This window comes from Archocentrus centrarchus, chromosome 1 (assembly GCF_007364275.1).
Source record: "Archocentrus centrarchus isolate MPI-CPG fArcCen1 chromosome 1, fArcCen1, whole genome shotgun sequence".
Lineage (NCBI taxonomy): Eukaryota > Metazoa > Chordata > Actinopteri > Cichliformes > Cichlidae > Archocentrus > Archocentrus centrarchus.
The window spans coordinates 258,797-271,307 of record NC_044346.1 but is presented as its reverse complement, the minus strand read 5'-3'; the positions used below and the strand labels follow the sequence as shown (position 1 = coordinate 271,307).

Genomic DNA, 12,511 nt, shown 5'->3' with positions numbered 1-12,511 from the left:
CTAGTGAGGGCATCCCTCCATCCTTTGCTTCATTTCAGGCTGACCGCAGTGAGGCCTGGTGCAAAGGTGAAAATCAATTAATCCTGGGTGTGATTCACTGATTGATCATTTGAAATTATATCAATGAACCACATTCTAGTAAAATAAATGCATGTTGCTGTTTTTGTTTTTTTATTTGACCTCTCTTTTCTCTCCTTTTTCAAAAATTACAACCACAAATCACACTGATGTGAGTTCATTTGTGTGGCATGCATGCAGACTCAAGGTCAAGTCAATACTGGCGATCATTTCAAATCAGTTACTAATTCAATTATTCTCATTTTGAAAGTGTTGATTATTGTTTAGGAAGTTTGAATTTTCAAGCTAAATCTGCTTGATTTTCTCCTCTCTTCTGTCATTCCCATTTTTCCAGCTTGATCCTGAGCATGTCCTGAGCAGCTCTGTAGATCTGCTGATAGAGTGACAAAGGGTACGAGGTACACGCCCGCTGATTGCTAAACACAGACCCTGCAGTCATCAAACTTTGACAAATATGACAAAACAAAGTACAAGCTGATGATTTCTGGACAGTCATTGTGACCCTAAACAGGACATTTAACTTCTCCACACATTCACACATTCTTACTTTTTCCATCTGTTCCAAGGAATCTGTTGATTCAATCAGCATCTCTGTCTAACACGGTCAGCCGTGTTTGCCACAGCTACCTCGATCCCAGCATCATTGGGCTCAGTGCGTCTTGCACTATGTTCTTGCCCACCAGCATTGGTGACCAAGGGCCCACAGGGGAGAGGTTACTGAAACTCGGTGAGAATGGGTTTGTCTTCACATTTTGTAGATCATGCTGACACCATGATGGTGCATCCCCGTGTACCAGCTCCACGTTTTTTTCATAACAAAAAAAATATTTTGAATGTCAAAATAAGTGCATTTCAATCCTACATTGAAAAATGTGAGTGCAACTTATTTTGGGGGAATTTCATCATTCTTACCGCTATACCTACAGTGAAGGTTTTACCTTAATGGGAAACCTGGATACAAATGTTTGTAATTGTAATAAAAGATATAGTTCCACAGCTTTGTTCTCTCATCACTCCACAGTTTTGACAGCTGTGGTCTTCTGGTTTACTCACAGCAAAAAAAAAAAGCAAAGTTTTATGTTACTCACATGAATACAGTCACATAGGAGACCCACAAATATTCAGTAATAGCCAATGGGACAGGGAGGCAAACAACCAGTGCTTAGAATCAATAACATATTTTACTTATTTTTCTCTAAGCCCTCTGCTTTTTCCCTCAGCAAAAAAGTTGAATCGTACAGATCCAGCACTCAGAAAGCTTCTCTTCATGATTAGTGTTAAAGCACCATTAGGCCCATTGTCCTTTACAAAGGTGAACCTTCAGCCCAGTCTGAGACCAGTGGAAAAAAATTTCATAGATAGATAGATAGATAGATAGATAGATAGATAGATAGATAGATAGATAGATAGATAGATAGATAGATAGATAGATAGATAGATAGATAGATAGATAGATAGATGTGGTTGAAGACCATGTCCACCTCAGTGTGCCAGATGATTAACGGTGTTGGTTTGATTCTTCCTCCTACCCCTCTAGAAGTCCACAACCATGTCCTTGTTTTTGCAGTGTTAAGATGGAGATGATTGCATTCACTAAACTCCTTAATTGTTCCTCTGTACTCCTCCTCGTCACATCCATTGATTAAGCCAACAACTGTTGAACCATCAGAGGGAAACTTTTGTCAGTGTTGTGCTGAAATCTGCCGTGTAGATGGTGAACAAGAACAGAGCCAGAACGGTTCCTTGTAGGATTATGCTGGCGATGACACTAATGTTGTTAAGTGTAGAATTATGGAGGGAAAATAAATGTAAACAAATACAGCAAAAAATAAAGGTTCTTAATATGATTGATATGATGCACTGTGAATCATAACTGCATATAACTGCATTTATATATTTTTTCCTTGCTTTCAGGTTTTTTACATTAATTTCAGAAGGATCTCACTGACAAAGAGAGAAGTGATGGGAGCAGAAAGAAAGCAGCTATTTTCAGTGTGGAGAAGATAGAGCCGCAGACATGGAACAGAATAAAGTGATGGAGAGTGTTAAACAAAGGCTTAAAGACCATCTTCAGGACAAGTTTACATGGATACATGAGGGGACATCGGATAGTCAGTCTCGACTTGACAGTGTCTACACAAGACTGTTCATCACCCAGCAAGCTCAGGAATTTAGTTCCATACCACACGAGATTCTAGATCACTTTAATGTCCCAGATCAGCAGTCACCATTTTCAGAGGTTAATTATCAACAGATTGACTGCCTGAATATCTTTAAACCAGGAAGAAGCAATGTCCAACAGCAACCAGCAAAAGACAAGGCAATCCAAAGAGTCTTGACGAAAGGGATCGCTGGTATTGGAAAGACATTCACTGTCCAAAATTTTGCCCTCAACTGGGCCGAAGGAAAATCCAACCAGCACATTGATTTTATCTTTGTGCTCCTCTTTAGAGAGCTGAACATGCTCAGAGATGGTGACTACAGTCTGCTGCAACTTCTTCTTTGTTTCTACCCTGAACTGAAACCCCTGGAAGGTATGCAGCAGCTTGTTAACAAGCAGGTGCTGTTCATCTTTGATGGCTTGGATGAAAGTAGATTTCCACTGGACTTTGATGGAAGTGTAAGAATGGATGACATGAATCAGAGATCAACAGTCAATGTGTTGCTGACCAACCTCATCAAAGGCAACCTGCTGCCTGGTGCTCTGCTGTGGGTAACATCCAGACCTGCAGCAGCCAGTCAGATTCCTTCAAAATACATTGATCAGATGACAGAAGTCCAAGGCTTCACTGAGCAACAAAAAGAATTATACTTTAGTAAGAGATTCAGCACAGCCAGCCAGGCCAAAGAAGTCCTGTCTTGTCTTAGAGGAATGATAAGCTTCTATTTTATGGGCCATATTCCAATCTTTTGCTGGATCATTGCTGAGGTGTTTAGGAAAGGATGGAGTGATGAAAAGAGTCGCAGGATCACAACAATGACAGAACTGTACATTTATTATTTACTCATTCAAACACAAAGAACAACACAGAAATATGCAGGGAAAAGCTCAAAGAAGAGAGCCAAAAAGAAAAAGTCTCAGGCCCAGAATTCTGCCATGCTGTCAAACCTGTCCAAGTTGGCATTTGATCAGCTGCAGAAAGGAAACATCATATTCTATGAAGAGGACCTCAGAGAAAGTGGCATCAACGTTGATGAAGCTTCAGTGTTTTGTGGGTTTTGCTCAGAAATCCTGAAGGAAGAACGTGGTCTGTACAAGAAAAAGATGTTCAGCTTTGTGCATTTAAGCTTTCAGGAGTTTCTTGCAGCTCTTTACATGCACCACTGCTGCATGACAAAGAACATCAACACTTTGAAGTCTTTCCTGAGTACTGATCCTACAGATATGAGCTTTCTTGAACTGCAGAAAAAGGTTGTGGATAAAGCCATGCAAAGTGAGAAAGGTCAGTTAGATCTGTTTCTCTGTTTCTTCCTTGGATTTTCCCTGGAGTCCAATCAAACCATGCTGCAGAGTTTACTGCCTCAGGCAAAGAGCAGCTCAGACACCAGTGAAGAGATGAAGGGATACCTAAAAAATTTCAGTGTTGAAAAAATTCCACGAGAGAGGTGTATGAATCTTTTCCTCTGCAAGATGGAGCTCAAGGAAGAGAGATTTCAGGATGACATCAGAATGTATCTAAATTCAGGAGTGAAACTCTCATCCATTGACTGTGCAATACTGTCAACAGTGCTGCAAATATCTGGGGAAGTGGCTGAGGAACTTGATCTGACAAAATCCATTACACCATTTATAGGGACTGAGAAACTTGTCCAGCAATTGAAGAACTGCAAAAAGGCTGTGTAAGTAGTACAAGTACAAATTGAGGAAGTAAAATGGTCCTCTTGGATAAAATGTCACATATGTTATGTTTGACTTTATTCCCATTCAACAGCCAAAACTAAGAGCTATTAGCTATGGTTACAGACATGTACAAAATTTTTGGTTCCCTTCTGTTAAAGAAAGAAAAATGCACAGTGATTTCTAAAATAACTTGAAACTGGTAGAAGTGATAATAAATAAAAATTTACTGAGAAAGAACTAATGAAAACTCAGACATTGCTTTTCAAATATGGTTCAACAGAATTGTTAAAAAAATAGATAATGAAACTGGCCTGGAGAAAATGATGGCACTCTTAATATTTTGTAGCACAACCTTTTGAGGGAATCACTGCAATCAAGTGCTTTCTGTAACTCTCAGTGAGACCTCTGCACCTGTCGACAGGTATTTGAGCCCCCTCCACGTGAACAACCTGCTTTTCATTAGTTAAGGTTCACTAAATTTTTATTTATTATTACTTTTCTCAGTTTCAAGTTATTTCTGTAACTTCTGTGGTGTTTTTTTCCCTTTAAGAGAAGGATACTAACAATTTTGTCTGTATGTGTGTCAAATGTAATCAAGCTGGTTTTGCAACAACTTGGTCTCTGACAGATTTCCGAACTTGCCAAAAAAGTCACATTATTTCTTAATTTTGCTTCTCCTTTTTGACTCTGTACAGTTTACTGTGTGGGAACTACAATGTGAGCTGCATATACACAAGAATAAGAAAAGTAAATAAGTGTAGTCATTAAAAATGTTTGGTTTAGCCCTGAGTTCTGCAAAAATTAGATGGTGTACTATGTTACTTTTCTCTATTTTGAGCTGCTGTTCCCTTCAAGATGCAGTGATACACTGCTGTTAGATGACTTCATATGTGTGACAGGCAGAGATGGACCCAGATGCAGGACTCTGGATACAGACATAACATAAAAGGTGTTTATTGCAAAACAAAAACCAAAATCCTCCTGGGAGCCAAATGTAGAAAGTAATCCAAAAACAAACCAAGGCTTGACCAAAAACACACAGACACACCAATTATGACAAAAGACACAACACAACAACAAGCAGAGAAAACACAGGACTTAAATACACCAGGGGATAACGAGGGAAAGTGGAAACAGCAGATAACACAGCTGAACACAATGACACTAATGAGACAAGGGGAAGCAACACTAAACACACAGCACAAGAAACAAGACTTTACCAAAATAAAACAGGAAGTGGACACCAAGCCTAAGACACCAGAACTTGACAAACCTGAACCACAAACACAAATACACTGGGCACAGCCCAGGACCATGACAGCAATGCTCAGATTGCTTCCTGGATGTCTCTGTCTGTCCACTGGTAGGTTTGCAGTTCCAATTTCATACGTAGATCATATGCAGATGTGAAGCATAACCAGGGGCGTGGTGGCCATCGGGAGGTTCGGGAGGTTTCCCAAACGGCCGGTCGTTTCCAGGCCAAATCGGCCGGTGATCAGAATTTCTTTTTTCTTACCCAATTAAGCACAGCTGCTCTCACGGCCACAGGTGCAGTCCGCACCTGCAAATAAAGTTCTCTTGTCTTAAAATGATGGTTTGTCCGTTGTATGGTCGGATAAAAGGCCTCTCCAAACCAAGCTCCTGGGCTGAATTTTAACCCCAGCCCGCCCCTGAGCATAATATGTCAAGGGTTGCTGATGACAGCTGGATTTCCATCTATACCCCAGAGACCAAGCAACAGTATTAAATGGAAGCTGTGAAGTCTTAACTTTTTTACAGACAGCATGGGAACTACAATGATTTCAGCCATCCAGCCTTCTTTAATATGATTTGTAGTTTATTAAAATTTTATTTAAATATAATACTTTTAGGTATTGTTTTAAAAGGAAAGGAAAACAAAACAATTTTTAAAGTGATGTCAGATTTTGAAAGAATTTTCAGGCAAACCTCTGACACCAAAATGAGCTTAAGTAAATAAAAACTGTTGATGGTGGAAACTTTTTAAATTCAAAGTTGAGTCAGGTGTCATTTTAGATTTGTTACACCTAAAATGGTGATGTGACATTATGGCAATTTTTATCATTAGCATGGACATTTTTATTCTACAAAGAACAATGACTGCAGGTGTATAACTATTATTTTTCTTCTTCTTCTTTTTCTTTTGCTTTTCTTCTGATTTTGCAGACTCAAGAATGGTCATTTAAGCAATGATTGTCTAGGTGTACTACTGTCCATACTTCAGTCAGCAGACTCTTGCTTGAGAGAGCTGTGCCTGGTGTATTTTTCTAACTTCAATGATGATTTTCCGTACGATCTCGTTGCTGTACTGGGAAGTCCTGACTGTAAACTGGAGACACTGAGGTCAGTTTAAAGAACTGTTTCTGCAGGTTTATACTTCTTTACTCAAGTTCTTTTGAAATCTGAGATATATGTCTATCTAGCCACTGAATTACAGTAAATGACATTAGCACATCAAAACAATGAACAAAAGTTCACTTCACCTTATTTATAACTGATATGTGTTTTGCACAGGTTTTCTGGGTTTTCTCTAGACTTTAGGAATTGTCACAAAATGGTCTCTATCCTTCAATCAGAACTATCACCCCTGAAGGCGCTGCATTTGACCAACTGCATATGCAGTTATCCAAAGGACTGCAGTGGATATTGTACAAAAGACATGAAGACAAATGAGAACTATGTAGAGTCCAGTGATGAATTCCCCCCACTGACTATGATTCCTTCTGCCTTGATTGGTCCGATCTGTAAACTGGAGAAGTTCAGGTAAATTAGTGGTAGCATAATTATTCACACTCTCTCTGCAAGTTATGATGTTAAGGTGTTTTTATTTTGTTTGCAGCATGCCTGGATGTTACCTGAAAAATAAATGCTGTCAGGTTTTTGCCTCAGTTCTCAGCTCTAACTCCCAGTTGAGAGAGCTTGACCTCAGTCGCAATGACTTGCAGGATTTAGGCGTGCAGCTGCTCTCTGTTGGACTTGGGAGTTCTAGATGTCGGCTGGAAACACTGAGGTAATGATGGCAGTGTTAGCTTCATGTGGTTCAGATACTGTACAACATGTGCAGTAGCAGTTAAGAGTAGTACCAGCCTTTTGCTTTAGTAAGAGCTGTTTTCTCTCCAGGCTGTCACGCTGTGGGATCACAGAGGACGGCTGTGTCTCTCTGGCTTCAGCTCTGAAATCCAACCCCTCCCACCTGAGAGAGCTGGACCTTAGCTACAATCATCCTGGAGTGTCAGGAGTGAAAGTGCTCTCTGAGCGACTGGAAAACCCCAAATGTAGACTGGAAGAGCTCAAGTTGGTATACTGAAAAACTTGCTCACTGAAGTATTTTTTTTTTTTCCAGTATGGGGATGTCTTGACTGTTTAAGAAAACAATTCTGCTGTAGAGCTAGAATGGCTTAACCAACATAGCATAACATAAATTTTACATAAAGATGATTTTTTTTTCCTTTCTTTTTTTTGTACCACAATGTAATGTGACCTGACTTCAGTCATTAGTTCCTCCACAACTGTGAAGTTAGAGGGAAGTCAATTCAGTTATATTGGATGAGAAAATCTAATAATGAGTGAGGAAACTGTAGTGAGCCCCTTTGTCCCCATCCGCAGGCCAGCGTGAGATTTGAGAACTTTTTAGAAAAATATAATCAAAGGGGTGACAGTGTCTCAAAGATCTTTTCATATCAGGAATGTTTGGCTTATTCCCCGTTTACATTCCCCCATTAATGTTCAGTGCCAATAATGTCATGAGATTGTAGAGTGGAGTCCATTGACGCACTCCTTGGTCTTCTTTTTTTTCTTTATTATTTCTTTATGTAGCTCTTCAAAGCTTTGAGTCCACAAAGACAAACCAGAGAGTGCAGCACGTCTGAAAAACTGAAAATCTCGAATCATATTCATATACTTATTCATTGATATTTAATGGCCCTTTATATTGCTTCACAGCTGAGAGTACTTTCTTACTTATGTGCTCCTCTGCCTCAGTGTCGACCATAATGAAGAACACTGGGTCAATCCACATCTTCTGAGCAAGTGTAAGTGTTACTGAGTTTCTGCTCTGTGAAATGGACTAAACTGATACTTAACTCATACAGTTTCTTTCATAGATGCCTGTGATCTTACATTCGACCCCAACACTGTGAACAAAAACCTCCTGCTAACTGAGTATGACAGGAAAGTGAGCTACACTCAGGAAAAGCAGCCCTATCCTGATCATCCAGAGAGATTTGACCAAACAAATCAGGTGCTGTGTAGAGAGGCTCTGACTGGGCGCTGCTACTGGGAGGTGGAGTGGGAAGCATTTGTGAATATCGGTGTTGCGTATAAGAGCCTACAGCGGAAGGGACACTGGGCCATAGAAATTGACCGAACCAACAAGAGTTGGTGTTTCAATATCACCTCTTCAAATGGTTACTCCTTTCGACACAACCTGAAGGAAACTTTTATACCAGTCCCACACATTGATGTCCAAGAATTCCCAACAAAAACCAAGAGACTGGGACTGTTTCTGGACTGGCCAGCCGGCGTTCTGTCTTTCTACTTGGTGTCTGATGACACGAAAACTCTCATTCATACCTTCCACACCACTTTCACTGAGCCTCTCTACCCAGCATTCACTGTTTATTTAGGATCCTCTTTGACCCTGTCCAGTGTCCCGAAGATGAAAATGTATACTGTGAGTATTTCTGGTTGTCTTGTAGCACCATATTGTTGTTTGACTGGAAAAATGAGTTTTGTTTTCCCTCTCTGCATTTTTAGGCTCAATCAAGCTTCACACCTGAGATGAGATTAGAAAGAACAGGCATTTCATACAGGTAAGCTATGCAAGCTTTGATGGTTACCATTCTAAATACAGATTGTCGTGGTCTTAGAACACATTCAGATTTGCTGTATTTGGTTTGGTGGTGGGTCAGTGATGGTCTAGGGGGGCACATCCATGTAGGAACACACAGACCTTTATTTTTAGACAACAGCACCCTTGACTGCCATTAAGCATCAGGATGAAATTCTTGGACCCACTGTCAGACCCTGCGCTGATGCAGTGAGTACCGGGTTCCTCCTGGCGCACGACAATGCCCTGCCTCATGTGGAGAAGGTATGCAGGCAGTTCCTGGAAGATGAAGGTATTAAACCACTGACTGGTCCCCACACTCGCCTGGCCTAAATCCAAGAGAACACCACAAGTGTTCCTTTAAGTTTTTTGAGCAGTATATTTTTGGAGCTTTGCCTTGCCACCAGACATGTTTGACAAATTTAGTAATTTTACTTTAGAATTTGTGGTTTACCACTGCTTTACCAAAGACATCCTGGCCTTGCCAATTATCAGTTGAACAGGGAAACACTAGTCAGTTGTGTTGTTGTCTGTGTACCTTCTCAGACATCTGGCGTTTGAAAAAAGGTGACTGACTTCTTTAAGTTTCTTGAAGACTTTTTGCCTCTCATCCAAAAGGCTTTGTCAGTTCTAAAAGCAAATGGTGGTACCTGGTACCTGGTACTCAGTGCTGGTGTTTTTTTGTTGTCGTTGTTGTTGCTGACAATTCTAGAAGCACTGCTGTCAATTTTCAACCACTGTCAGTCTCGTTACTAACATTTTTTTCTTATTCCCATATTGACTGGTTTTGTGTTGTTCAGGTTCACGTTCCCTGGTCCGGGGTTGTTCCGGTGTTCTTTGACTGGTCTGGTCTTCGATGTGACTCATGAGAGCGAGGTCACCTACAGGACTCTGATCTGGGATCCTATGGTTCTCCAGCCAGCGCACAAGGTGGCTGGAGGCCCGCTGTTCAGCATCGAGTGTTCTCGGGACTCTGTTCGTCAGCTGCACCTCCCACACTGTGAGCCTGAGCCTGGTAAGGACACCAGCCTGACCGATAATTAAACCTAGAGAAACATTTTTTTACTTTCTAGAAAACTTGGATGGGGGTCTATAGCAGTGAAATAAATGGTGTGTTTTCACAGCACTGGTCTCTGACAGCATCGCTGTTGTTCACATCACGGATGATGGCATGAGCATCATACAGCCTCTGGAGATCACTGAAACTCACGTGGTCGTGGACGTCCCTCACCTCTCTGCCTTTGGCATCGTCTGGGATCTCACCGCGCGGTTTTTCAATTACGGGACAAAACCCATTCGTGGCCAAGTCCTGCTGTTCCTCAGAAACAGGCCGCGCCTCATCCTCAGTGTGATGCTGCTACCAGGAAACGTCCCTCTGCACGACGTATGCTTTAATTATTAAGTGGCTTCTAAATGAATAACTAGTCTCAGTGTCACCACAAAAATATTGAACTTTTGGTGATCAGGGCTTTTTTTTATCAAAATCACTGCTCTAGCAAAATGTCCTGATATCTTTAAAGGTGAAAGCGCAGCACACTACTTCAGAGTACATCGAAGTGCCGTCCTTCTGTTATTTCCACAAAGGCCAAAAGTACAGTCTCAACAGCGCCCCACAGGACTTTAAAATCCAGCCTGCAGTGAGTATCAGTCACACCGTCTGCAGCCATTTAATCCACAAAACTTTAAAAATGCCATATTTTCATTTCATTTCAGTGTGCAGAGTTTTTTGAAAATTATGGACCAAATTACCACCCGACCTTTGAGATCATCCTGACCACGAGCACAGAGGAAGTGACGTTGATGGTGCAAGATCCAGAAAAGACACAAGTGTGGGAGCATGACCTCCATCTGCCAGGTCGGTTTGGTTTGAAGGCATTTACTGTAAGAGAAAACCTTATTTTCACAACCAGTTTTGGAAGGTTTGCTGTCTTGATAAGAATCAGTGAGTTTGCAGAGCCGCTGACTTTGATTTGGAGAAATGTTGCTCTGAAATATGCTCATTGGTCATTGACTTATTTTTCCAGCTTCATCCTCTCATGATTCTCCAGCTGGAAGTCCTCCTCAGATGGGGATCAACACCTCAGCAGAGAAGCTGCGACGAGCTCGGACAACCTTCATCGATAAAGTGTCGGATCCGGTTCTGAACAAGCTGCTGGATGAGCTGCAGCACTTCACCGTACTGACCGACGCTGAGGGCGAAGCAGTCAGAGCCAAACCCAGAGCCGACAAAGCACGAGACCTGATCGACACGGTGCGAAAGAAAGGAGCAGAAGCAAGTTCAAAACTGATCGACGTCTTTCATGCCAACGATCCGTACCTGTGCAAAGAGCTCAGCTTAATGTGAAGCAGAAATCTGTGGAGTGACGATCACATGCTAACATCACCAAGCACAACACACACTCCACAAAAGAAGAAAAACCAACACTGATGTGACTTCAGAGGCTTTAACTGTTCGATTGTGCGAGGTTCAAGCTGAGACTGATCAACACTAAAAAAGCCAAAGCTGACATTCCTGCATTTTCCCATCAACACATCAAAAAGTGTGCTCAGTGAATATTATGCTGAGAGTGCTGTGCTGCCAGCTGGGATTAATATTGCATATCAGCTATATTTTAGCTATATTGGAGCTTTGTGGCACAACAGCCTCTGAAAACAGAATAGAGGAGCAAGAAGAAGCGCTCCAGCTAGCTAATTCACCTACAGACCAGACAGAGAGATGAAGTGAATTAATTTCTATATGATCAAATGATGTGGCAACATTATTCTCATTGCATCAAATGTCAGATGCTGCTGGGTTCTCAATGCTGTGAGATAACTGGTTTCAAAGAGCAGCCAGTAGACTGTAGTTTGAGTCCTGTTTGGAACTGTAACCCACATACTACTGATCGGTATGAATGGGCCCTGAGTTCGTATTCAACGACATTAATTACTTAACCACTATAACATCACACACTCTACAATTGGAATTAACAATACCACACTTTAATTAGAAAACCACCAAAAACACACTTAAATCAATATTTCAGTTCTTTCAGGTCAATTAACGGTTCAAATATACATGTATCCCCACACCCAACAGTCCCAAATAAGGTTATTAAACAAAACAAACCCGTTGCAGGCCTGATTCGGAGCTCGGGTACGGTGAGACCAGAAACTTTGCGGTCCTTTCACTCAATTAGAGCCAAAATAAAATAATAAGCCAACAGTACCTTTTTCCAATATGGCGGTGCAAACGTTCAGTCCACGTTGTCCCACACAGGCAAGAAACACAGGGAATACCCGTCTGGTCGCCGTTTCCCGCGTAGCCAGAGGAACTCTGAACTATAGGTAGCTCAGCGCGCTATCTGGGATCCTCTTTTGTCTGTGTGCGGTAAGAGTCAGCCGAGTCCTGTAGCGATTAGCCGGGCTAGCCAACCGCAGCTTTCAGACGATCAGCGCGGCTAATTTCCGCTCGATTATCCAGCGAGCAAACCACGACTTTCAAGTCCAAACACTTAGAGGCGTAGGCTGCGCCAAATTAAACTGTCCTCCTTCCGTCCACCTGGCCGATGTCCGAACACGGAGTACCAGTTTAACTCTCCATAAAACTTTCACTTTTTCAGTCAAAGTCTAGCGCACCTCTCTTCTCGGGTCTCTCTTTTTCCTTCTCCCTCGCGCACACTCACACCACCTCCAATCAGCAGCCAGTACAGAAACAGGTGACTAAAATGAAACACTAGATTGGCTTTCCTTCACAACAAATGAAA

The 12,511-nt window shown here is 41.6% G+C and overlaps 2 protein-coding genes across 2 annotated transcripts; both read left to right on the top strand.

Annotated features, from left to right (window-relative positions):
* The first annotated feature begins 2,095 nt into the window (after positions 1-2,095).
* On the top strand, positions 2,096-3,464 carry LOC115788861 (NLR family CARD domain-containing protein 3-like). Its single transcript, XM_030742013.1, has 2 exons — positions 2,096-2,861; positions 2,902-3,464. Exons 1-2 carry the CDS (start codon positions 2,096-2,098, stop codon positions 2,952-2,954), a joined length of 819 nt encoding a protein of 272 aa, XP_030597873.1. The 3' UTR covers positions 2,955-3,464.
* Positions 3,465-3,837: 373 nt separating this feature from the next.
* Positions 3,838-11,623, top strand: LOC115779505 (NACHT, LRR and PYD domains-containing protein 1-like). Its single transcript, XM_030728209.1, has 13 exons — positions 3,838-3,918; positions 6,104-6,280; positions 6,452-6,700; positions 6,777-6,947; positions 7,058-7,231; positions 7,919-7,968; positions 8,041-8,609; positions 8,693-8,748; positions 9,566-9,780; positions 9,890-10,149; positions 10,286-10,402; positions 10,479-10,620; positions 10,790-11,623. Exons 3-13 carry the CDS (start codon positions 6,492-6,494, stop codon positions 11,107-11,109), a joined length of 2,283 nt encoding a protein of 760 aa, XP_030584069.1. The 5' UTR covers positions 3,838-3,918; positions 6,104-6,280; positions 6,452-6,491; the 3' UTR covers positions 11,110-11,623.
* The last annotated feature ends 888 nt before the right edge of the window (positions 11,624-12,511 follow it).